This window comes from Felis catus, chromosome E2 (genome assembly GCF_018350175.1).
Source record: "Felis catus isolate Fca126 chromosome E2, F.catus_Fca126_mat1.0, whole genome shotgun sequence".
Lineage (NCBI taxonomy): Eukaryota > Metazoa > Chordata > Mammalia > Carnivora > Felidae > Felis > Felis catus.
In genome coordinates this window covers 25,704,174-25,728,499 of record NC_058382.1, presented here as the reverse complement: position 1 = coordinate 25,728,499, position 24,326 = coordinate 25,704,174, and the positions used below count along the sequence as shown (strand labels likewise).

Sequence of the window (24,326 nt, the reverse complement as noted above, 5' to 3'; positions counted from 1 at the left end):
GAAGGTGTCTTTAGGTCTAAAGTGGGTCTCTTGTAAACAGCATATAGATGGATCTTGTTTTCTTATTCATTCTGTTACCCAATGTCTTTTGATTGGCGCATTGAGTCCATTGACATTAAGAGTACTGAAAGATGTGAATTTATTGCCATTATGATGCTTGTAGAGTTGGGAGTTTCTGATGGTGTTCTCTGTTCCTTTCTATTCTTTGTCACCTTTAGTATTTATTTTTATATACTTTTTTTCATCTTTTCTCCCTTCAGAGAGTCCCCATTAAAATTTCTTGCAGGGCTGATTTAGTGCTCACAAACTCGTTTAATTTTTGTTTTTCTGGGAAACTTTTTCTCTCTCCTATTTTGAACGACAGCCTTGCTGGATAAAGAATTCTTGGCTGCATATTTTTATGATTCAGCACATTGAATATATCCTGCCACTCCTTTCTGGCCTGCCAGGTTTCTATGGATAGGTCTGCTGCAAACCTCATCTGGCTTCCTTTGTAGGTTAGGGACTTTTTTTCCCTTGATGCTCTCATGACTCTCTTCTTTCTGGATTATTTTGTGAATTTGACTATGATGTACCTTGTTGATGGTCGGTTTTTGTTGAATCTAATGGGGGTTCTCTGTTCTTCCTGGATTTTGATGTCTGTGTCTTTCCCCAGGTTAGGAAAGGTTTCCGCCATGATTTGCTCACATAACCCTTCTACCCCTATTTCTCTCTCTTCCTCTTTTGGGACCCCTATGATTCTGATGTTACTTTTAAATGAGTCACTGATTTCCCTAATTCTTAAATCATGCTCTTTTGCCTTAATCTCCCTCTTTTTTTTCTGTTTCATTATTCTCCATAAGTTTGTCCTCTATATTGCTGATTCCCTGTTCTGCCTCATCCATCCTTGCCACTGTGGCATCCGTCCTTGATTGCAGCTCAGTTATGGCATTTTTTATTTCATCCTGACTAGTTTTTACTTCTTTTAACTCCACAGAAAAGGATTCTAGTCTATTTTCCACTCCAGCTAGTATTCTTTTTACCGTGATCCTAAATTCTGGATTAGACATTTTGCTTGTATCTGTGTTGGTTAAATCCCTGGCTGTCGTTTCTTCGTGCTCTTTCTTTTGGGGTGAATTCCTTCATTTTGTCATTTTGAAGGGACAAAAGGAATTGGTGAGGGAGAAAAATTAAAATTAAAAAAAAATTAAAATTAAAAAATTAAAAACACACACAAAATTGAATCAATGATGCTAGATCCTAGTTGTGTTTCGGTCTGGGTGTTGAATGTGGTTTGATAGATTAGAGAGAAAAAAAAGGAAATCATTTGAGAATTTTAAAAAAGTGAATACACTGATTTAGACTAACATAAAATGATGAAATATAGAATGTTAAAAAAGTTACACAAAAGAATATAGTAGAAAAAATTAAAGAAAATATTTTTAATAAAAACTGAAAATAAAAATGAATTTTTTCTTTCTGTATTCAAGAAAAATAAATGAAAAAGAAAAAAAACCAGAATCATTCAAAAATTTGAAAAAGCGAATACACTGTAGTAGACTAAAATAAAATGATGAAAGTAAAATAGAATTTGAAGAAAATTATATAAAAGTAAAAAATATAGTAAAAAAATTAAAGAAAAATATTTTTAATAAAAATTGAAAATAATGAATTTTTTCTTTTGGAATTCAAGAAAGAGAAAAGAAGTGAAAAAGAGAAACAAAAGAAAAGAAAAATAAATAAATGAACCCGCTAACAGATTGAAATATGACTAAAATTACTTCCTTTTCTCCTAGAAATCAGACTATGAAGCACTTTCTAGTCCATAAACTAAGCAGGCAGTGAGACTTGTGTTCTTGAAGAACGAGGTTGGCCCAGTTGGGAGGGGCTTACCCAGTTGGGTAATGGCTCCGTTCTCCACTAGATGGCACTGCTAGCCTACTGGGGTGGATTGCTGTGGTGCTTGTAGGTGCGTGTGTGCATGCGCAGAAGCAGTGAAAATGGCGTCACCCAGCTACCCAGTTTCCAGTGTCAGAACTCTGTTCTCACTGATCAGCCATTGCACACCCACCCTCTGTCTTTAGCTTTGGTCCACTCCCCACTTTGTCACTGTCCGTGACCAAGCCCCAGTAAGTACCTCTCTTCCAAATTTTGTTTCAGATGCCACTGTTTTCCCCACCACCTTACATCTGAAGGACTGCAGCTTTGACCTGTTCCGCCCCTCTGCGGGAGGGTCTCACCGAGCAATGGCCGAATGTCGGATACACCCAAGAAAGCTGCCTCGACCCTGCTGCTGCCGGTGCACCAAGACTGTGGCCAGGTGCCAGCCAGCCCCAGAAAAAGTTCAGGAGATAGTGTAAGCAGTAGCGTTTCAGGGATTATGGACAATCACAACACACATCTGGCACCAGGCTTCACCCTTAATGACCTTGTTCCAGCACCAGCGAATGTGGGCATTTCCTGGGGTCTACTGGGACCAGGGGTCCTCAACAATCTCTACCAAACGTACTTCCAGCAGTGGAACTGCTTTTCCCTGTGTGGTCCAAGAACGTACCAGATCCCACACTGCTCCTGGGGATTCGCCCTTCCCACCAGTGCACCACCAACTATCGAGCTGTGGAGTTGCAGACTCTGCAATCCCCTTGTTTACAGGCTTAATGGAATTTAAACCCTCTTCTTTCTCCTTTCTCCCTTTTTAGTTTAGCCCCTGCGACTGTTTCCAATTTTCCACTTTCTCTCTAGCTGCTCTTTGGGGAGGGGTACTTTTCCCAAATCACCAACCCCCCCCCCCCCACCGTCTCTGTCCTCTCTCTGCCCACAAAAGTGGCTCCCTGCCTGCAGCTGCTTCTTGCTCCCCAAGTTTACCTCTCCATGCCGGGTACCTGCTTAATTCTGTGGTTCAGGTTGTGCAGATTGTTGTGTTAATCCTCCAGTCAGTGTTTTAGGTGTGCAGGATGGTTTAGTGTTGGTATGGATGTATTTCATGGATGCGAGACACACAAAAAACTTCCATGCTGTTCCGCCATGTTGGCTCCCCTCGGTTTCCCCTTGAGGTTTTAATTTGTATTTCCCTGATGTTGAGTGATACTGAGGATTTATTCATGTGTCTGCTAGCCATCTGGATGTCTTCTTTGGAAAAGTGTCTATTCATTTCTTTTGCCTATTTCTTCACTGGATTGTTTGTTTTTTGGGTGTTGAGTGTGATAAGTTCTCTATAGATCTTGGATACTAACCCTTTATTTGATATGTCATTTGCAAATATCTTCTCCCACTCCACTGGTTGTCTTTTAGTTTTGCTGACTGTTTTCTTTGCAGTGCAGAAGCTTTGTATTTTGATGAGGTCCCAATAGTTCATTCCCTTGCGTCTGGAGACATGTTGAGTAACAAGATGCTGCAGCTGAGGTCAAAGAGGTTTCTGCCTGCTTTCTCCCTGAGGATTTTGATGGCTTCCTGTCTTAGGTTTAGCACAGAAATTGGTTGCATTTCTATACATCAATAATGAAGCAAGAGAAAGTGAAATCAAGGAGTCGATCCTATTTACAATTGTACCAAAACCCACAAAAGTAAATAGGAATAAACCTAACCAAAGAGGTGAAAAAACTATGCACTGAAAGCCATTAGAAAGCTTATGAAAGAAATTGAAGACATAAAAAAATGGAAAAATATTCCATGCTCCTGGATTGGAACAACAAATATTGTTAAAATGTGAATACTACCCAAAGCACTCTACACATTCAATGCAATCCCTATCAAAATACATCAGCATTCTTCACAGAGCTAGAAAAAAACAATCCTAAAATTTTTATGGAACCAGAAAAGACCCTGAATAGCAAAAGCAATCCTGAAAGAAAACCAAAGCTGGAGGCATCACAATCCTGGACATCAAGATGTATTAAAAGCTGTAATCATGAAGACAGTATGGTACTGGCACAAAAACAGACACATAGATCAATGGAACAGAATAAAGAACCCACAAATGGACCCACAAAGGTTATGGCCAACAAATCTTTGACAAAGCAGGAAAGAATATCCAATGGAATAAAGACAGTCTCCTTAGCAAATGGTGCTTGGAAAACTGGACAACACGCAGTTGTATTTTGATTGATACTCCAATCAAAAGACACAAATATGAATGAATGGATTAAAACAAAAAACAAACAAACAAAAAAACAAGACCCATCTATCAATATGACTTGTACAAGGGATTAACCTCTTATGTAAGGACATACACAGACCAGAAGTGAAGGGATGGAACAAGATGTTTCATGCAAATGGAAAACAAAGAAAGCTGAGTGGTGCCTGGGTGGCTCAGTGAGTTAAGCATCCAACTTCAGCTCAGGTCATGATCTCACAGCTTGTGGGTTCGAGCTCTGCATTGGGCTCTGTGCTGAATGACATTTCAGAGCCTGGGGCCTGATTTGGAGTCTATATCTCCCTCTGTCTCTGCCCTTTCCCAGTTCGTGCTCCGTCTTTATCTCAAAATAAATAAACATTAAAAAAAAAAAAAACCAAAAAACAAAGCTGAGGCAGTTACACTTATATATGACAAAATACTTTATAACAAATCCATAATAAAAGATAAAGATGGGTATTACATAATGCTAAGGCAATAAGACAATAAAACATTTGTAAATATGTACCTAACACAGAAATACCTAAATATATAAAGCAGATGTTATCACACCTAAACCAAGAAATTGACAGCAATACAATATCAGGGAACATCACTACCTCCACTTATATCAATGGACAGTTCCTCCAAATCACATGGGACATTTTCCAAAATAAATCATATGCTGGGTCACAAACATAAGTTTCAATAAATTAAAACTGTGATCATATCAAGCATGTTTTCTAAACATAATGATATCAAACAACTCCATTACAAGAAGAAAACTAAAAAAAAAAAAATCACAAATATATGAAGATAAATAACACACTATAAAACCACAAATGGGTCAACACAGAAATCAAAGGAGAAATAAAAAAATACCTTGAACAAAATAAAAATGTAAATACAGCATGCTGAAGTCAACAGAAGTTGCAAAAGCAGTTCTCAGTAAGAAGTTCAAAATGATTAAGGCTTGCCTCAAAAAACAAGAAAAATCTCAATTAACAATCTAACTTTACACCTAAAGGAATTAGAAAAAGAACAAGCAAAGCCAAAGTTAGTAGAAGGAAGGTCATAATTAAGAGCAGAAATAAATGAAATAAAGATTTAAAAAGACAATAGAAAAGACCAATGAAACTAAGAGCTGTTTCTTGGAAAAAATAAAATTAACCAACTTTTAGCTAGACTCAATAAGGAAAAAAGAGGGCTCAAATAAAATCAGAAATGAAAGAAGTTACAACTGTTATCAGACAAATACAAAAGATTGTAAGAGACTATTACTAATTACATGGCTACAATTGGGATAACCTAGAAGAAATGGATAATTCCTAGAAACAAAATCTTCCAACATAGAATCATGAATAGAAAATGAAAATAGAACAATGACTACTATGGAGACTGAATAAATAATCAAAAACCTCCCAACAAACAAATGTCCAGGACCAGATGGCTTCACAGGTAAATTCTACCAAACGTTTAAAAAGTTAAAGAGTTAATACCTCTTCTTCTCAAACTATTCCAAAAAATAGAAGATGAAGGAAAACTTCAAAATTCATTCTATGAGGCCAGCATTATCCTGATACCTACACCAGACAAAGACACTACAAAAAAACTACAGGCCAATATCTCTGACGAACATAGATATAAAAATCCTCAACAATTTCATGATGAAGTCACCTAACCAAATCTATACACCAAAATAGTCAAAACCTAACAGTGCTGACTACTTTGAAATCACTTAGCCATAGGATGTCCTGTTGTTCAAAACTTATTAAATACATTGTTTTTACTTAAAGAAAGAGAACATAGTAAGGCCACTACATTAAGACAACAAGGTCTATGGTCAAATTACACACATACATACACACACACACACACACACACACGAGTTAGTTGGGGCTTGTGGTTCCATAGTGTAGTGATTATGACGTCTGCTTTACACATACACGAGTTAGTTGAGACATGCCAAAACTTCATCATAACGTATCAGTAAATACATCAGTGAATTGTAATATATCATAATACATTAGTAAAGTATATAAAAACATTTAAAATCAAAGATCATAGTACATTTAGAGGTTTATTTCTTCACCCTTAATTTCTGAAGAATTAGATACATTTGCACAACTGCTATTAGGTTACAGACAAAAATTCACGAAAGAAATATATTCAGAAGACAGAAAAGAAAAAAAAAGATGTGACTGAAATCCTTGTAAATCAAGAGCTGTTAAAAGTTCAGATGTAAATTACATAAACAATTAAGTGTCCTATAAGCTGAAAAGTTCATGGAAAAAATAGTCCACTGATTACAACCACAGCAAGCCAAAGTCATATTTTTGACAAACTGATTTTTTATAACTATAAGCAACCATTGGATGTTTATGACCAAGCTTTAAAAATTAATGCGAACACATAAAGAAAAAGATTTTAAATACATAGAAAATTCTTCACTGATTCAAGTTCAAAAGGAAGACTGACATGCAAAAGGAACATCAGAAACACCTGATATGAGTATGTTTTCAAAACATACCAGGAAAGAACACATATATGATAAAATACAGTCCAAAACTCAACTGTCCAATTCTGAACCCTGTGCCTGTCCTCGTCAGAATACTTTCACAACTTTAGCAGTAAGACACAGTCTACTATCCAAAAACTTCATGGCCGTTCATCTCCATGAGTGGGACCTATGTATTTCTAAACATTCAGTCCTGAGCCATAAGACCTGAATCTTAAAGGACCAAAAAGGAAGGCCATGGAAATGGTGTGAGGTTACTGATTTATTATTGCTTTATTAGCAAATACAACAATAAGCTTTTAAAATTTTTATATAACAAAGTAAAACTTAACGATGTGTATTTTGAAAGACAAGAACATATAAGACATACACCAGAACCTATAAAAATAGCCAATTTCAATTAAACACTTAGAATTCCCACTGTGGTTTATGGAAATCACTTAATATGCCATATCTGTGCACCTGTAAAAAGGAACTTCCTCAAGAAATTGGTGAAATATGAACTGGAAGGGAAGAAAGCTATGAAATCAAGAACTGAAAAATGAAGAATAATTCTTTTTAAAGGACTTACTATGTAGTCATATCATTGTTGGTAAAAAGTAACTAATAAAATCCATAGGGAAAAAAAGGAACAAAACAGAAAACAGGAACAATTTTTTTCATCTTTTAAAAACCACCTCCGGGGCGCCTGGGTGGCTCAGTCAGTTAAACATCTGACTTCGGCTCAGGTCATGATCTTACAGTTCTTGAATTCTAGCCCTGCATCCAGCTCTGTGCTGACAGCTCAGAGCCTGGAGCCTGCTTCAGATTCTGTGTCTCCCGCTCTCTCTCTCTCTCAGCAATAAATAAACATTTAAAAAAACATTAAGAAACCACTGTAATCAAGGCATCCAAGGCCTAATGTGACAAAAATGAGAATAAGTGTGAATTTATTAAAAACAGAAAACTACAATGAACCATCAAAAAGCATTTACCAATTTTTCAAGACCACGTATATAACATACACTTACAATTTTCCGTTATTTGTTTTCTGCTCAAGGATTTGAAAATAAGCCCCCCTCCAAATACATAACAGACATCTCCTGTGTTTAAGTGCTTACCAGTAAAGGGGCACCTGGGTGGCTCAGTCAGTTAAGCGTCTGACTTCGGCTCAGGTCATGATCTCACGGTTCGTGGGTTTGAGTACAAGATCAGGCTCCATGCTGATATCTCAGAGCCTGGAGCCTGCTTTGGATTTTGTATCTCCCTCTCTCTCTCTGCCTTTCCCTGCCTCATCCTCTGTGTCTCTCTCTCAAAAATTAATACACATTCAAAAACATTAAAAAGTAAATAAAAATAAAAGTCAGTCTGTTGAGTCAAAAATTATGTAATAAATGATAAATGGATTCTAATCAAGGGGGCCACATTTTCTGAATCTAGACTGATGACAGAGTCTATATATGTGTTTTCATGACCTAAAATGGACTGAGTGACCCACACACCTGGCACTGTGTCCTGTGCTAAGTGTCAAACAGAGATAGACATATAATACATGGTTTCTGCATCAGCTGCTCCCTACCTTTGCCCACTCTCCGATTTATTTTTTACTTAGTAGCCAGAGGATCTTCATAAAATGTTACTCAGTCTTATCACTGTATTACTTCAAATTTTCAATAGCTTTCCCTCTCATTTATAATAAAATCCAAGTATCTTCAAGGCTTCCAGTGCTCTGCCCATCCCAGCCATCTTCTCTCTCCTATTCCTGTCATTCACAATGCTTTGTCCTTTGGTCTTCTCAGTGCTCCTCAAATGTCCATCTCTATCAACCCCCAAGTTCCTAGCCTAGAACCCTCCTCACCCTAACTTCTTACTTGACTCCTATTTTCTCCTTCAGCTCAAATGTCACTTCCATAGAAGCATTCACTAATGTCCCACATTAATGCTGCAGGAGATGAGGAACTGGTAAGTGGTATAAAGCAAAGGAGTAATGGTTAATTCCTTATTTTAGAAAAATCATCCAGACAGGAACTTGTACAATGGACTGGCTAGAGGTGATATGAGGGAGATGACAGCTATAGGCAGCGAAGTTAAGTAGGAAACAACTATAAGAGTCTCAGAGAGAAACAGAGATCGTATGTATATAAGAACACTAAAGTCATCTTTGGCTCTGCATAAAGTTCCATTGGGCTATGAGCTCTCTAAGATCACTATTATATATTACAAACTTCCTATGACATTAGAGAGACACCATAAACATTAGTTAATTTGAAATGAGTGTGAGAACATCAGTGAACATAACCAAGATGCAAACAATAATCACTGTCATTCATTTATTGAACACTTAGGCACTATGCATAATGAAGAAGGGGAAGGCAGCGGTGGTGAGGAGCAGTGGCTCTGCCAGAGTTTGTACTTTATGAGTTTACATCTCTGTGTTTTGGTTTTTTTCAAGAGCTAGTATCTATGTCAAAGGATTGTTGTGAGATTTAAATGTAAAGCACTGAAAAGAACACTGCTTGCCATATGTCAAGTACTTAATAAAAATTAGCTACTAATAAAAATTAGTCACTGCTGTCGTCAACATCATAATCATTATTTTTATTATTAGTACCACTACTACAATCACCAAGTACTTCAGAGACATTTCATCTTCACAAAAGAACTTAGGAAGGATATACTATTATCTCTACTACACAATGAGGGAAAGTAGGTACAAAACCAGTTTGCACAGTTTTTAAGCATCATACTGGGATCTGAGCCTAGTACTATGAGTCTAAAGTTTATATATTAAACACATTATGACACTGTCTCTCAAAAGGGGCAGGAGGGACTCAGTGTGATAAGTAATATAATTTTCTAAGCCATATGATTTACTGAACATTTACTATGCTCTAAGAGTTCTTCTAGGCTCTGAAGCATACAAGAGAAACAAAACAGGTTAAGTCTCTTCTCTCATGAGACAGGCAAGATAAGAGAAAAATATCAAACAGCGAGAAGTCCACCACAGAGATTCAGAATTAAGAGTGATGTGTCTGGGGGTCACTTAGATTAGATAGGCAGAAAAGGCCTTTCTAAGGAGATTTAAATTTAAGATGAGAACCTAAAAGACAATCAAAAGGGACAAGCACAAGGTACCAAACAACAGGATAGAGAGCTTTCCAGACAGAGGAAATAGCTACTACAGAGAGTCTAAGTGAAACAAAATTGTGTCTTAAGCAAACAAAGCAAGTCAGCATGGCCAAACAGCAGTGGGGGAGGAATGGAGTATTCCATGAGATGACAGAGGCAGGCAACAGCCAGGTGCCTTGGGGTCACTCAAAGGAAAGGAATGTGGATTTTATGCTTAAAGGTAATAAAGGATGATGGGAAAGTGACATGATCTGAATTATGTTTAAAAGAAGCTACTCAGTGCTGGATGGAAAACAGATTGTAGTAAGACAAAAATGTGAATTCTTTCCAGGCTATCTCAGTAGTTTAGACCAGAGATGAAAGTGCTTTAACTAGAGAGGCAGGAATACAGCTGGAGAAAAACAGACAGATTCTGGTGTACATTTCAGGAGATGGAGTACAAAGGATTTACAAATGAACTGAATAAAAAAGATGAAGGAAAAAGGGTTAACCTCTGTATTATAATGGTTTAGTTTACTGAGGTGACGAAAATAGGGGAGGCACATGTTTGGGGTAGGAACAGGAGTTAGAAATAAGAGTACAGTTTTAGCCAGGTTTCATTTGAGATCCCCATCATATACCCATCTGGAAATGTTCAGTAGGCACTTGGATCAGAATCAGGAATCCTGGAAGTTCCTCTTATCCTTTCTCTTGCTTCATAGAAGACTGAAGATACAGAAAACATCAAGAGGAACATAGATTTTAGAATGCATAATGTGAGTATTCTGTAACAATCTACAACAGTGAGACAAGACCTTGTACTCCTCATGAAACTATTTCACTTATAGAAAATAAAGCATCATCTCTGCTGAGGATAATAATACAGAAAGAAAGTAAGCTTTAAGGTCAATGAGATTCATGCCAAGAGAGTTAACCCATATCATGTGGCCTCTATTTCTTAAATCTTACAAGATTATAGGGCAGGACCTACTAAGAAGAGATCGGAGCTCCCAGCAGGATACAATTTATAAGTGTTTCTGAAAATTCCATCCTATCTGAAGGGAATCCATTGCATACCCAATACAAGACAAAAGTAAACCCTAACTGTACATAAAATAATGACTTCTCCCTGCTGTCAGACAGGAGTTTCCATGGAAACTATCTATCACAAAGAATTTCCTTAGATTTGTGATTATTGACAAAAACAAAATAGGCTTGGAGTCAAATGAGAACTAGAATCTGGGTAATCTGATTCAAGCTAATTGTCTTTTAGTGTGACAAGTTTTCTTAATCAAATGGCTACTTAGAGGGTAGATATCAAAATGAGAGAAACAGACAAGCAACGTTATCTGTTTTTGTGTAAGTCTTACTCTTAAATAGCTATCAGCAATATTGTAAAAGACCGTGTTAGGAAAGATAAGAACTAAAATTTATTGGGCAGCTATTAAATATCAACTGTTTTGCACAATAATCCTTCCAGGCAAGTTTTATTACCCTTAAGTTTTATAGAGGAAGAAGCCAGTTCTCAAAGATGTAGAGTAACTTGCTCAAGATCAAACAGATAGTAAGCAACAGAGCCAGGAGGAGATTCAGGTTTAGCTGAACACAAAACATGTACACTTGCCTTAGGCTTTTTTAAAAGGGGCTAAAACCCACAATGGTCCAGGAGCCCAAGCCTATGGTCTCTTTAAGCTATAAGAATCTTACTGATTAACTACTGAATTAGGCTGAAAACAAGGCTATAATGTATAAAAAGAAGAGACATGTAAAATAAGGAAAGAGACATGTAAAAACCAAAAGAACCAAAAAAGAAATAAGTAAAGGAAAAAAGTAAAGTCATGCTGATAAACTCACTTAGATGTTAATAAATTTAGGGAGCCAAGACAGAGTTGTGATACTTCATTTTAAGGAGTAACTTTTAAAATTATCATTTAAGAATAAAAGTAAAAATGCCAAGACATTTCTTAGCTCATAACAGTTACCTCAAATAATTTAACTGCAATACCAAAGTGACTGCTATTGCTGCCTAACTCTGTCAACCTAACATATTGTGTAACTGTAGTAGTCACATGGAAAATGAAAGCAATCTGAGGTACTGCATGCTACACTCCTTCCCTAATTAGTTAATTATTTTCATTATGGAATTTGCCTATAAATTCATTGTCTTGTACATTTTACTCCAAGGTTCTTTAGATTCTTTAAAGAGAAACCTGGACCTCCACATTATCTCTTTGGATTTAAGCAGTCAAAACAAAAGAAATTCAACCAAAGCACACACTGACACATCAGCAGTCAGAGCACTACTTAACAAGCATGCACACACATAAACGCAGGACACACACTAAATTCAGTGAAGAGTAGAAACAAAGACAAAATAGTAGAAATAAATCCAAAAGGAATAAAGAGGGTTACAATGCATAAACCAATCTAGGTAACACCGGAAGTTAATTTTCCAAAATCAAGGTACTAGCTTCCATTTTTGCTAACACCGAATAGTGTCTAGCCAAAAGTACCAGGGAAAAGCTCCGCTGTCAACTGAGAACATACTTTTAAATAACTGTAAAATGAAATTATTCCTTAAAACACTCTCCTACAATAGTAATGTCCAAAGAACCATAATAGAAGAAAACAAATCAATTCCAATGCAATATTTCTCAATTAGTAAATAAACTATAAATGCAAACCACTCTAAGTATTTATTTTAACAGATGAAAGATTTAAGGATTTTTTTTAGAGCCATTACTAAGTTTTGGTTAGGGGGACCCCCCCCCAAAAAAAGGTGTAAATGTTGAAAGTAATTTATAAGAAATCAGTTCCTTTAAATGGCTTAAAACTATGAAGTTTAGTATATTTCTATTTTGTTTCTTGGTGCATTCTATTTCAATTTAATAATATGGTACTGGAAATGCTTCTTGTGTATGCCTTCAAACACTCAAAATAATGTTAAAGTACAGTTCTTAGGTTTTGAAATTTTCAGAACTGTTGATGCATAAAAGCATATCTTTAGTATTCTGTTTCCCTATAACTGCTGAATGACTTTGCTAAGTGCTGGAAACCCACCAAGCCCTTATTAGGAAAGCCTAGATAGAAAAAGAGTCCAGTGCTTAAAATACAGAAAACACAGTCCAAAGATATATGTCCTCTTATTCTTAGTTCAAAGATTAAATCAGTAATCAACTGGCAATGTTACATATACCATTTTGTTATTTAGCAGATGACAAATGAAGATAAGGGTCATTTTTGGGCCTTAATAAAAGCTTTCCTTTATATCTGATTGTGATTCTTCTTTAAGCTCCTTCCTTTTTCATGATTTTCCTCCTCAATCTTGCCAAAACAGGATTTAAAATCTAAATGGAAATAAAAGGGGAACCACTGTCAGGATTTAGGCAGGCTCATCTCACATTTACCTGTTAATGAGTCCTGAGGCTCTGCTTAAGGCATATTTGAGACAAAAACCAGCCTCTTGACATTAGGCTTCTGCAGAGTGTTCCCTTAATGAACAGGTTTTAAATGGCCAAAATGAAACACAACCTACAGAAAAAAGCCCTAAAGACTTTAGTTGTCATTTTAGCTCTATGGCCATTAAACAAAGGCCTTTTCTTCCTCTGTAAAGGTAGACTAGATACATCAAAAGACCTGAGTTCCTAATGGGAATACAAAGGTGGTCTCTCTTGGATGCATGAACTTCCTTGAAATTGTTTTCAAAATCCTGGGCACTCATCAGGGGAGCAATCAGCTTTCATCAAGCTTGCTAAGGGTCTCATCAACATGACTGTCCATGTTCTCCTAAGAGCCATTATGCAAATGCCTCCTCCAGCCCTTATACCAAAAAGCCATGGGCTGGAAGGCAGAGCAATGGCCTTGAAACATGATAGTCTGGAGACCTGGGGCAAATTGCTTCACCTTTGTGGGCTTCCATTTCTTGTCTATGAAATTGTAATGTAAAACTACCTCTCTCACAAGAAGTTGATAAAGAGTAAATAATTGTAACCCTTACCAAAAACTGCTGATTTATAAAAGTTATCTCCATTATGCAATAAGACAATAATCACTGAAGAACCTTTTTAAGTACCCATTTTACAATTGAGTGTCCCAGTTACTGAGGAACTAACCCTGGTCAAACAGAGCTGATGTAAAGACAGGTTTCCAGTCTGCACTTCTCATGCCCTACACAGCTCCACTACAGGCCACATTCAACACACAGTACAAACCTGAGCCTAATAACAGCAGAATTGGTACTCGGGCTTGGGACCACCAAAGAGGAAATAAAACCGAAATGACATTATGTGGTGACATCAACCTTCAGAATCAAAGATATCTAAAATTACCAAGTGACCCTTTTGGGGTCTACACACTTACCAGACCTTAAGAAAGCGGGTGGAGAAGAGGCGAGGGCATCAGGTGAGTTGGCCATTTCAAATTGTTGACTCTAATCATAAGCGTCGCAGGCTAAACTAGAGCAATTTTCAAAACTGTTTAGTGAAGGTTAGAAGCAATCAGCGTTAGATTAATTGAAAGCAGTGTGAGCAGTTATTAACATGATGCAGTGTGCAACAAAGGCAATAATTGAGGTTCATTTTAATTTTATTTTCTTTTTAATGACTTGAAAATTTGATTTTCTTTGCTTTGATAAATTACATTTGCTTATATGGATGAGGCAGGAAATACATAATATCCACTTATTAACATTACATAAGAGTGGCATCCTCTATTGAACAGTGCAGTGATTATGCTACTATGTAACAATGCTCAGAACTTTGCAGTGACATCTATATCAGAGCCAGGTTAGCCCAAGTTTCAAACTAAGCTGAGTTTATATATTCTTCTAAAAGTAACAAACAGAATCAGATTGGTTGTTTTCAATGACATAGGAAGTCAAGGATTCATTCAAGAAACTATATACTCAATATCTTACAGAGTGAGAACCAGAAACCTCAATGAATTTGAATGACTTCAAATGGTATCTATCTCTTACTACAATGATATAAACAATATAGGAACATCCAACTTTTATACTATGCATTTAACTACTTTGCACATGAAACTGGACTTAAGTGACTGCATTCAAGAAAAGTTAAATAAAATTTGAGTTTTTTTCTCACTTAAGAAAGAGAAGGTAGATTTTCAAAGCTCACTGTTATGACATGCAATTCAGAGAAAATAAAAACTGGAAAAGAAAATAAATCCTATATATGCTTACTAAGAGGAAAGAGAAATGCTGTAAAATAGATGTGGAGGGCAGAGCTCAGTTCCCTGTTAAGAAAATTCAGGTTACTCTCTTTGACCAGATATTATCAATCCAATTCCCTTTATAGCCCAAATAAACACATTGCTGGCAGTCAATCAATACTTCAATATGACACAAAAATTTTAAGTGTGAAACACAAATATATGACTATACCAACTAACTATATTTACTCTTAAATGTACTAAGGACTGTTAAAAAATTCTCTCATATTTCTGTGGTAGTTTTGCTATAATCTAAGTAAATAAGTGCAGAACTTTATAAATAAAGTTTAAAAACATAATGGATATTAGCAACAAAGATTGGATGAATTTCTCCTGTATTATTTATGAAATTAGATACTTTATTCAAATTTAAAAAAGGAAAACTACAGAAGGGACAACCAAGAACTTCATAAATTGGGTAAAACCCCAAACATAATGGGGACATATTAGCTGAGAAAAAAAAAAAAAACCCTCTAGGGATCAATGCAAATGCAGACTTAGTTTTCTAGGGCTATGCCTTTCCTTAACAGTAGCATCGTTCAACACTGAAAAATAGTAATGTCAATCCTTTAAAAGGGAAGATTAAATGAACACTTGTCATCCCACCATCTTTTGTTTTGTAAGCACACTTTTAGCTCAAGATTACATACAGCCAGCCAGAAACAAGGGAAGTTTCAATCCTGTCTCTCAGAGGACTGATGGGCCCTCAGTGCTAACTTCAAAGACGTGACTTTGCAATTTGAACAAGTCAGTTCAGGACACTTCCAACTGTAGTAACTGCCTGCGCAGCGTCTTCTGACCTCGGTGGCTTTGGATTTGGGAGGCACAGCTGGGAACTATGTGTCCTGAGGCCACTTGCCCAGGGAAGGAACCCGCTTCCTCCAGAGCCCTTAAGCACACTCAACGTGACCCCCTTCATAGCCTAAGGCCCTGTCTCCACTCAATTTCTGCCACATAGTAATCGGCTAGGGCTCAGAACTTGTGAAGAACATAAAAGGGAGATATGAAATAAAGCAAAACTTTTTTGCTGGCAGTTTTCTAGGACCAGATCATAATCACATCTAAGAATGAAGCTATTTGATTTTTGAGGGACGACCCACTGTCTTTCCCAGGAACCTGGCAGCCGCCTTATTTCTAAAGAGTAAAACTCCAGGTTTGGTGGACACCACCACCTAATTTCTGAGCGAAACACACACGAAATAGCGTTGGGGAAAAACACATGTAGTCGGGGGCACCACCAATTTGGGAGGTGGGGGTAAACATGAAGAGGAAGGCCGGGACCGCAGTCTGCTTTCTAAGGGGAAACACGCGGGCACAGGTTCAACTCCAGGACCCCGACCAGCCTCCCGCCCAAGGCGCTTGAGGGGGAACACCACCCTGGTGCAGGGGAGGGGGTGTCGCCCCAGCCAGCCAAACCTGAGCGCTTGGCCCGGGCTCTTCGCTCCAACACCTTCCAGTTCCCTTCAGCCATGAGCCCCGCCGCCCCCACCATCTCTCTCAGGCCGCCGCCTTTGCCACCGCCCCAAAGGCCTACTGTCAGCTCCGCCCGGCCGGCCCCGCCCCCACGCACGACACTGTCGGGAGGCGCGCCGGCCGGAAGTGAGCGCAGGGGCGATTTTCGACCCAGCTTCACGGCCTCCCAAGAGTCAGAGGTGTAGTTCTAAGGGAAAGTGAGAGGGGAGCCGGTGGCGGCTCGTACGGGCGGGGAGGCCGTGCGCTTTCTCTCTTGGTCGGCAGCACGGTGCTTTCCGGCTGCCGTCAAGCGCGGCACTGGGCCGGAGGGCGGGGGCCGAGGGGCTGCCATGGCGGCGGCGGGCCGGCTGCCGAGCTCCTGGGCACTGCTGGCGCTGCTGCTTGGGGGGCTCGCACTGCTGGGAGTCGGGCCGGTCCCGGCGCGGGCGCTGCACAACGTCACAGCCGAGCTCTTTGGGGCCGAGGCCTGGGGCACCCTGGCGGCCTTCGGAGACCTCAACTCCGACAAGCAGACGGACCTCTTCGTGCTGCGGGAAAGTCAGTGCTTGCCTGGCCCTCCCTCTGTCCGCTGTCCCTGTGCCCCTCCCGGTGTATCCCACACCCTTAGCCCGGATGGCCAGTCTTCCTGCATTTCCCAACCCTTCTCTCCCGACCCTGTCTCTCCCTTTATCTCCAGCATCCTTTGCAGTTTGCCCGTTCTCTCCATGTTTTCCAGCCCCTTGTCCTGACACCCCACAGTTTTATTTACCCACATAAGTCCTGGAAGCACCCCAGTTTTGTTTTTTTTTTTCCTGAGAAGCCGTAGGCCTTCACCCATGTACCCCCTCCTCCCCATGGAATCACCTGCCTTTCAAAGTCCTTCCTGATTCCCAGGAGTCTTTGTAGCTTGCCTCTGCGTTCCCTCCTAAAGTCCTTTCGTTCCTTCCTGCTTTACTTCTTCAATTCTCCTTCCCCTTTCATAAACTGGAAAAGATGCAACTTGACAGTGTCTTCTCATAGGTGACTTTTACCTACCTCATTTGCCTTATTCACCTGCCCCTCCTCTTTTTCATGGTCCCAGCTTTCTTTGAACCTACTCCCCACACCCCAACGCCCTAAACACTCCACAGCTCACACAAGCATTTTGCAGGGACCACTGATAAACTCAGTGTCTCCTTGGGAAAAGATTCTCAAACTGTAGATTCTTCTCCCTCCTGAGCTGTCTAGTCTTTCATATGCACCTGACCTTTTCCTCACTTTGGTCACCACCGTTGTCTTCCAAATCTCTGCTTTCCTTGTCAACTCGAGGTTCTTAGGAGTTCTTTGCTTCAACTAAACGTCACTAAACAAACTTTACTGTAAATTTTGATGCTGACCACGGGTATTAGAGGGTCTTAGCATTCTTTTGAGTACCCACAAAACTGGGTAGGTCAAGGCCTTGAAGGAAGGAGGTGAAGCGGGTTTATACAGAACTCAACTAACAGGATCTTGGCCTAGGTTTCTTGGACTCTTGCCACAATACCAGAACCCCCTGGGGACCCTGTATATTTTTCCTGTCTTTGTATGACTATGTATCTATTGCAAGAAAGGTGCACACTATCAAACCCCTAGCTACTCCATCCAAACTGGATGCAGAGACTCTCCTCTTAACGTTAAAGATGGCTTGGGTTTAATTAAACCATTTCAAAAGTCTGTTCAGTGAGTCCTCCTGAATGCATCCAATGAGTTCCAAAGATGCACCATCCTGGGGAATGGTTCCATAGGAGCCACAAGAGGAGGGTCTTGGAGGATTCATCTTTTTCTTCTTAAGTATGTAGTCATGTCCTTGTTACTAGTCAGATACCTACAGTAGGAGTTCCTGTGTCCTTGGTGTGATGCATCTGCGTGATGAACTAAACAGCTTATAAGGGGTCATGTTCTTGGGGAAACAAGGCTTGACATATACTATAATTAAAAGGTATGTTCTTTACATGGTTAAGTCAGCTGATCTGATTCCTGGCAAAAAGCCATTGGTTTCAGTTTGTTTTGACCAACTGTTCATCCTTCCTATTTCTCTGCTACTTTTTTAACATTGAATTTGTGATATACTATTAAGTATCTCCATTCCATTAGACACGTAGGACTCACCTTGAAAGGGCATAGTAACTAGAGTAAAATAAAAGTGTTTTTGTTAAGAACAGCACCCAGAAAGCTTTTTGTAACTACTGATTGGAGGTGTTACCTAGAAACTTTTCTCTAATATCATATATTCGCTTCTTTTAGGAAATGATTTAATCGTCTTTTTGGCAGACCAGAATGCACCCTATTTTAAACCCAAAGTAAAAGTATCCTTGAAGTAAGTACAAATGTATCTGTTCCTATAAAAAACAATCATTACTGTAATGATTGATATGTAATAGCTAGTTGGGTCTTTGAAATCAATTTTATTTAACTGTGTTGACACAAAACCACTAGTTATGAGGTGTGAGTAGCAAGTAATTAGTTAGGAAAAATAGTGAATATACCAAAGTTTACAAGTCATTTACTTTTGAAAACAAATTAATAAATTTGAGTAGCTCACATCTGTTCCTGCATAAACACCCTTCATTCTCTAGCAATATATTACCCCTTCATGAATGTGTTGGGGATTGTCCCTCATCCTGAGTGTGCCCGTGGGAACACAGGCTTGTCAGGTCAACTATGTATTGAGGGTGAGAGGGGGGTTCATTTGCACTGGGAAAGAGGTGTTCTAATTTCTTTTTGTTTGTTGACTTGTAAGTGATGAGTTTTTTAAGGTTTATTTTGAAGGAATTTAAATCAAGCAGAAGTCTTTAAATGTTCAAATAATAGTTCTTTCATTTATATGACTGGCATTGCCTGAAACTCAGTGATCTTCAGTAGTGAGCCAGCACAGTTTTGAAACATAGAAGCAAGGATTGATTGCTGGATGGTTCAAGGAAGAAGAAATGAGTTAGTGCATACTAAGGTGGAAGCTTCCAGAAAGTTACAAAATTTCAGTGACCTTCAGTACAATTTAGGTAGGAGCTTTCAAGTTTGGCGACACAGCATTAACAAGATGGCAGTAAGCATATTGTGAAGAGGAGGTGGAAAGATTTACCTAACAGAAGTGTAGGGTGTACTTTGGAGAGTTTTGGACCAAGAAGATGAGATTAGGGCAGACTAGGAGCCTTCGTAAATATCAGAAAGAGTTTGAACCCAATCCCATGAGAAGTGGAGAATGATAGGTTGTTGTTTAAAGGAGAGATGAAAAAACAACAACAGTATTTTAAGTTTATTTACTTGTTAACCATGTGCAGGATGAATTGGTTTACAGAAAGATCAGAGGTTACTTAGGAAATGGTTTAAAAAAAATTTAAATTCCTTTGTGGGTTAATAACTGCCCAGAGTCTACAATATTTAAACTCACACTTATGTTTTAAAAAATGGCCTTAAGTTAGAACATTGAAAGGAAAGTTTTAAATGGACAAACAGAAACTTACCCTAGTGAGAAATTTTCCTACATACTGGATATCAGCATGCTTGGAGTGGGAACAGAAAGATAAATATTATATACAAGAAATGACTTGCTTACAAATGATTTTTCTTGGAAAGAAATGTTTGAACTACAAAGGACTATGGTTCCACTAAGTTAAAAAAAAAATCCCTATTCATTTCATTTTTCTTGATTAACAAATGCAGTGTTGTTTTCTATACTATTACAATTTAGAAACTTGTTTTTATTTTATTTATTTAGAATATCTTTCAAAGCATATGGAGCTTCTGGGTGGCTCAGTCAGTTAAGCATCCGATTCTTTGTTTCAGCTCAGGTCATAATCTCACGGGTTCACGGGTTCAAGCCCTGCTTTGGGCTCGGTGCTGACAGCACAGAGCCTGCATGGGATTCTTTCCCTCTCGCTCCCTGCCCCTCCCCCCTCAAAAAAAAAACCCAAAAACCAAAAAGAATATTTTTCAAAGTATAAATAACTCTCCTTCATTCTTTACTTCCCCCGCTCCCTTGTTCCTTTCTCAGATGCAACCACTTTTAAAAACATAAGCTATTTTTTTCTGGTGCTTATTTCCGTATTTTTTTTTTTAATTTTTTTTTTCAACGTTTATTTATTTATTTGGGACAGAGAGAGACAGAGTATGAACGGGGGAGGGGCAGAGAGAGAGGGAGACACAGAATCGGAAACAGGCTCCAGGCTCTGAGCCATCAGCCCAGAGCCCGACGTGGGGCTCGAACTCACGGACCGCGAGATCGTGACCTGGCTGAAGTCAGACGCTTAACCGACTGCGCCACCCAGGCGCCCCTATTTCCGTATTTTAAAATAAGCTTTTACACTGTAATCTCTTTAGTAATTATCTTTATCTCTTGGATTTTTGTTAGCATAGATGAGGGTTTACCATCTTTAAATTATATCATCTCAATTATCATTATATCATATTTTTAGTTAAATCAGTAAACATTGTTTACATTTTGACCATGTAGATTCTGTGCACTTCAGAACCAAGAAGCATACAGTATTTCATTTTTTTTTAATTTTTTTTTAATGTTTATTTATTTTTGAGAGAGAGAGAGAGAGCACAAGCAGGGGAGGTGTAGACAGAGAGAGAGAGACACAGAATCCGAAGCAGGCTCCAGGCTCTGAGCTGTCAGCACAGAGCCCAGCGTGCTCGAACTCATAGACCACAAGATCATGACCCAAGTCAAAGTCAGACGCCCAACCAGCTGAGCCACCCAGGCACCCCCGTATTTCATTTCTGTATCGTTTTTCCTCCTGCCGTAAATCGTTGCTTTTTAAAATCAATTGCGGGGGCGCCTGGTGGCTCAGTTGGTCGAGCTTCCGACTCTTGATTTCAGCTCAGCTCATTATCTCACTGTTCCTGGGATGGAGGCCTGAGTTGGGCTGCATGCTGACAGGAGGAGCCTGCTTAGGCTTCTCTCTCTCCTTTTCTTTCTGCCCCTCTCCCGCTCATGTGCACACTCACACTCCTTTTTTCTCCCTCTCAAAATAAATAAACTTGAAAACAATCAATTGCATAGTTTTCTGTGTACATATCCTTAATTTCTTGGTAGATGTTGCATCATATCGGCCAAATATCTATTGTACATTTTGTTTTCCCCTTTGAGTCCTATACACTTCTGCCCAATCAGTTCATTTTTAAGCCTTCTGCAAGGTTAGTATTTGGAGACTTTCCCTTTGCTGTTCTTTGTTGGATCCCTCTTTCTTGGATCCTGTGCCATTTTATTCTTAGCTTCTTCATTTACTTCACTGGAATGCATCCTTTAGGAAATTCCTGAGATAGAATGTATGGTATGTTCAATGTCCCCCAATTTTTTTACTCTTAATAATTTCATTGGCCTATAGTCTTCTAGCTTCATGGGTTGCTATTTTAAAATCCAATGCTTTACTTTCTTCTAATCCTTCTAATGTGACTTGTTTTATTTTTAATTTTGGAAGCTATTAGGGTCTCTCTATCCCTTTTGTTTTGGTATTTCATGATGTTGTACCTTGATATAGATTATTTTTTATTTATTATACTGGGTATTAAGTGGATCCCTTCAAACTAGAAGCTTCTATCCTTGGGGGCTTTTTGAAATGTTCTTATTTCTTTAGTAATTTATTTGTTCTATCAAGATTCTTATCACTTTGTTATTGGACTGCTGAGTCCAACCTTTATTCCTTCATTTTATCTGTGTTTTTGTCATTTCATTTTGTTTCCCTTTCTAGGAAGTGTTCTCACTTTTATTTTAAGCCTTCTATTGAATTTTTTATTTTAGGTGTCATATTTTTTATCTCCAAGAAGTTTTCTTTGTTCTCTTATTATCCTTTTGTAAGCAGGCTGTTTCTTTTTGTTTTATGGACATACGTTCTTCTCTTATGTCTTCAAGTGTAATTTGAAGTTTCTTTATTCATCTTACTATCTGTTTTGTTCAGATTCTTTATTGCTATTTTTTGGTTCTCTTTGATATTCATAGTTTTCTTCAAAAAGCAGGGGTATCGTATTTAAGAGTAAGGCAATAAAGAGCTAATTGGAAAGTCTTTGCATGGTTGAACATGTCGCCTGTCTCTTGCCCTGTGGTCATGTTCCTGGCTGACTAGCAGTCCAGGAATAGGGTATAGCTGGAGGAAGGGTCAAACTGTTCCTTCTGTAGACTTTCCATTAACCCCCTGTTTTTAGCTTATGGCTAAAACCTTACCCTCTGCTGTAATTTAACTCTCTAATGCATGATTAATAAACTCTGTGGTCCTTCTCTTGTTAAGAGAGAGAGACAGAGAAGGGACCGTCACTCACAATACAGACTTTCAGTTTAACCTGTATTCAGCCTTCTGCATCACTCTTGTATTTCACAATTTCTGATGACTGCAAATTCTGAGCCTCTCACGTGTTCTGGGCCAAAAGCTTTTCTTCTTAAGACTTTACCTTCAGACACTTTAGCTTACAGTTTCCTTGCCATTGTAAGTCCGCTATCAATATCTTCCTTCGTGATCTCTTTGTTTCTGAGGGGCTATACCTTTTTTGTTTTTAAAGTTCATTCCATATAATTTTAGTGGATTCTTTGAAAGAAGAAAAGATAAACACATGAGTTAATCTCATATCTTTAAATGCTTCTACTTTGTATTTTTACAATCATAAAGAAGCTGGGTATTTATGGCAATAAAACCTTGATTAGGTTGGGGCGCCTGGGTGGCTCAGTCCGTTAAGCTTCCGACTTCAGCTCAGGTCATGATCTCATGGTTGGTGAGTTTGAGCCCCGGGTTGGGCTCTGTGCTGATAGATAGCTCAGAGCTTGGAGCCTGCTTCAGATTCTGTATCTCCCTCTCTGTCTGCCCCTACCCCGCTTGCACTCTGTCTCTCAAAAATAAGCAAACATTAAAAAATTTAAAAAGAAAAAGAAAAAAACCCATTGATTAGGTTAAATTTCCATCTAATCCTTTGTAATATATTTCTATCTATTCCAGAATATTTTTAGCCCCAAATTATGAATATATATAGACAGGTATTACTGCCAAGTATGTGCAGTATGTGTTATTGTGGATACATATGTACACATGCACATGAAGAGGCCTCCACAATTAGATATAGTTTGCTACTGTATCTCATAGTAGCGTGTATGGTTGCTATATCATCATTTTTAAACACCAGGTATTTTTCATGGAAAAGTTAAAGTTTTATTGGAATTATTTGAGAAAATTGGCATTACCAAAATGATTTTATCATAATGAAAATCAATTTTAGAGACTGACACAACTTGAATTTCTAGCTACTAGTAGTTCGCTATTAGCTTTTAGGTTTAGCTACTTAATTGCTACAAACTTCAGTTTCCTAGTCCATTCAGTGAGAATGACAGTACCTATTTCAGGTTTGGAAACTTATCAATTAATAGCTATTAAGCATTGATGTAATGTGTGGGACACAGTAGGTAGATGCATCATGATAAATCTATAGTATTTTCTTCACCCTATTTAACCTTTTCAGTATTTTTCTCATTTTCATCTTAAATAAAATCTGATATATATATTTTTAGAACTTTGATGGTATTTTCAAAATAATTATATATTTGAAAACTTGCTGCCTTGCTATTTGCTCTAAATGGAATTAAATATAAATTGAACACAAGGCCTATTTTTTTGGTTGGGTTATTCAAACTGCGTTATGACAAGACATGCTTTACGTTTTCAATGTTAATATAAATAAATTCAGAATTACTTCATTATTAATAATGTAGTATTAGGTATATGTGTTTTGATAGTATATTGCCAGGTTTAGTAAAAAGAACTTATTTTCCATTGTGAATATAGAATATCTTTCAGAAATAAAATGATTAATTTTCACTGTAAAATTTAAATCTGCATTAAAATCCAAAATTAAATATTTCACAAATAATACCTTTTAACTGATAAAGTGACAGTGCTTTAACAATTGATTATGAGCTTCCATTTCTTTTTTTTTTTTTAAGTTTTTTTT

General features: G+C 38.1%; 2 protein-coding genes across 9 annotated transcripts in view; one reads left to right on the top strand and one right to left on the bottom strand.

Annotated features, from left to right (window-relative positions):
- PHKB (phosphorylase kinase regulatory subunit beta) overlaps window positions 1-16,474 on the bottom strand; it is a 269,459-nt gene extending 252,985 nt beyond the window's left edge. Inside the window, exons 1-2 of one of the 7 annotated variants that reach the window (XM_019819691.3) lie at window positions 16,341-16,474; window positions 14,055-14,144 (exon numbers count right to left, since the gene is read on the bottom strand). In XM_019819691.3, coding sequence (XP_019675250.1) covers window positions 14,055-14,109 — 55 coding nt within the window. In that variant the 5' untranslated portion in view covers window positions 14,110-14,144; window positions 16,341-16,474. Of the gene's footprint in view, window positions 1-12,891; window positions 13,043-14,054; window positions 14,824-14,895; window positions 14,922-16,340 lie in introns of those variants that run through there. The other 6 variants (XM_019819688.2, XM_019819689.2, XM_045047178.1 and 3 more) reach the window with 6 other exon arrangements.
- Window positions 16,475-16,571: 97 nt separating this feature from the next.
- Window positions 16,572-24,326, top strand: part of ITFG1 (integrin alpha FG-GAP repeat containing 1) — a 347,986-nt gene continuing 340,231 nt past the window's right edge. The window contains exons 1-2 of one of the 2 annotated variants that reach the window (XM_023245671.2): window positions 16,572-16,934; window positions 18,639-18,711. In XM_023245671.2, the coding sequence (XP_023101439.2) occupies window positions 16,727-16,934; window positions 18,639-18,711 (281 nt within the window). In that variant the 5' untranslated portion in view covers window positions 16,572-16,726. The remainder of the gene's footprint in view (window positions 16,935-18,638; window positions 18,712-24,326) is intronic. The other variant, XM_045047180.1, reaches the window with a different exon arrangement.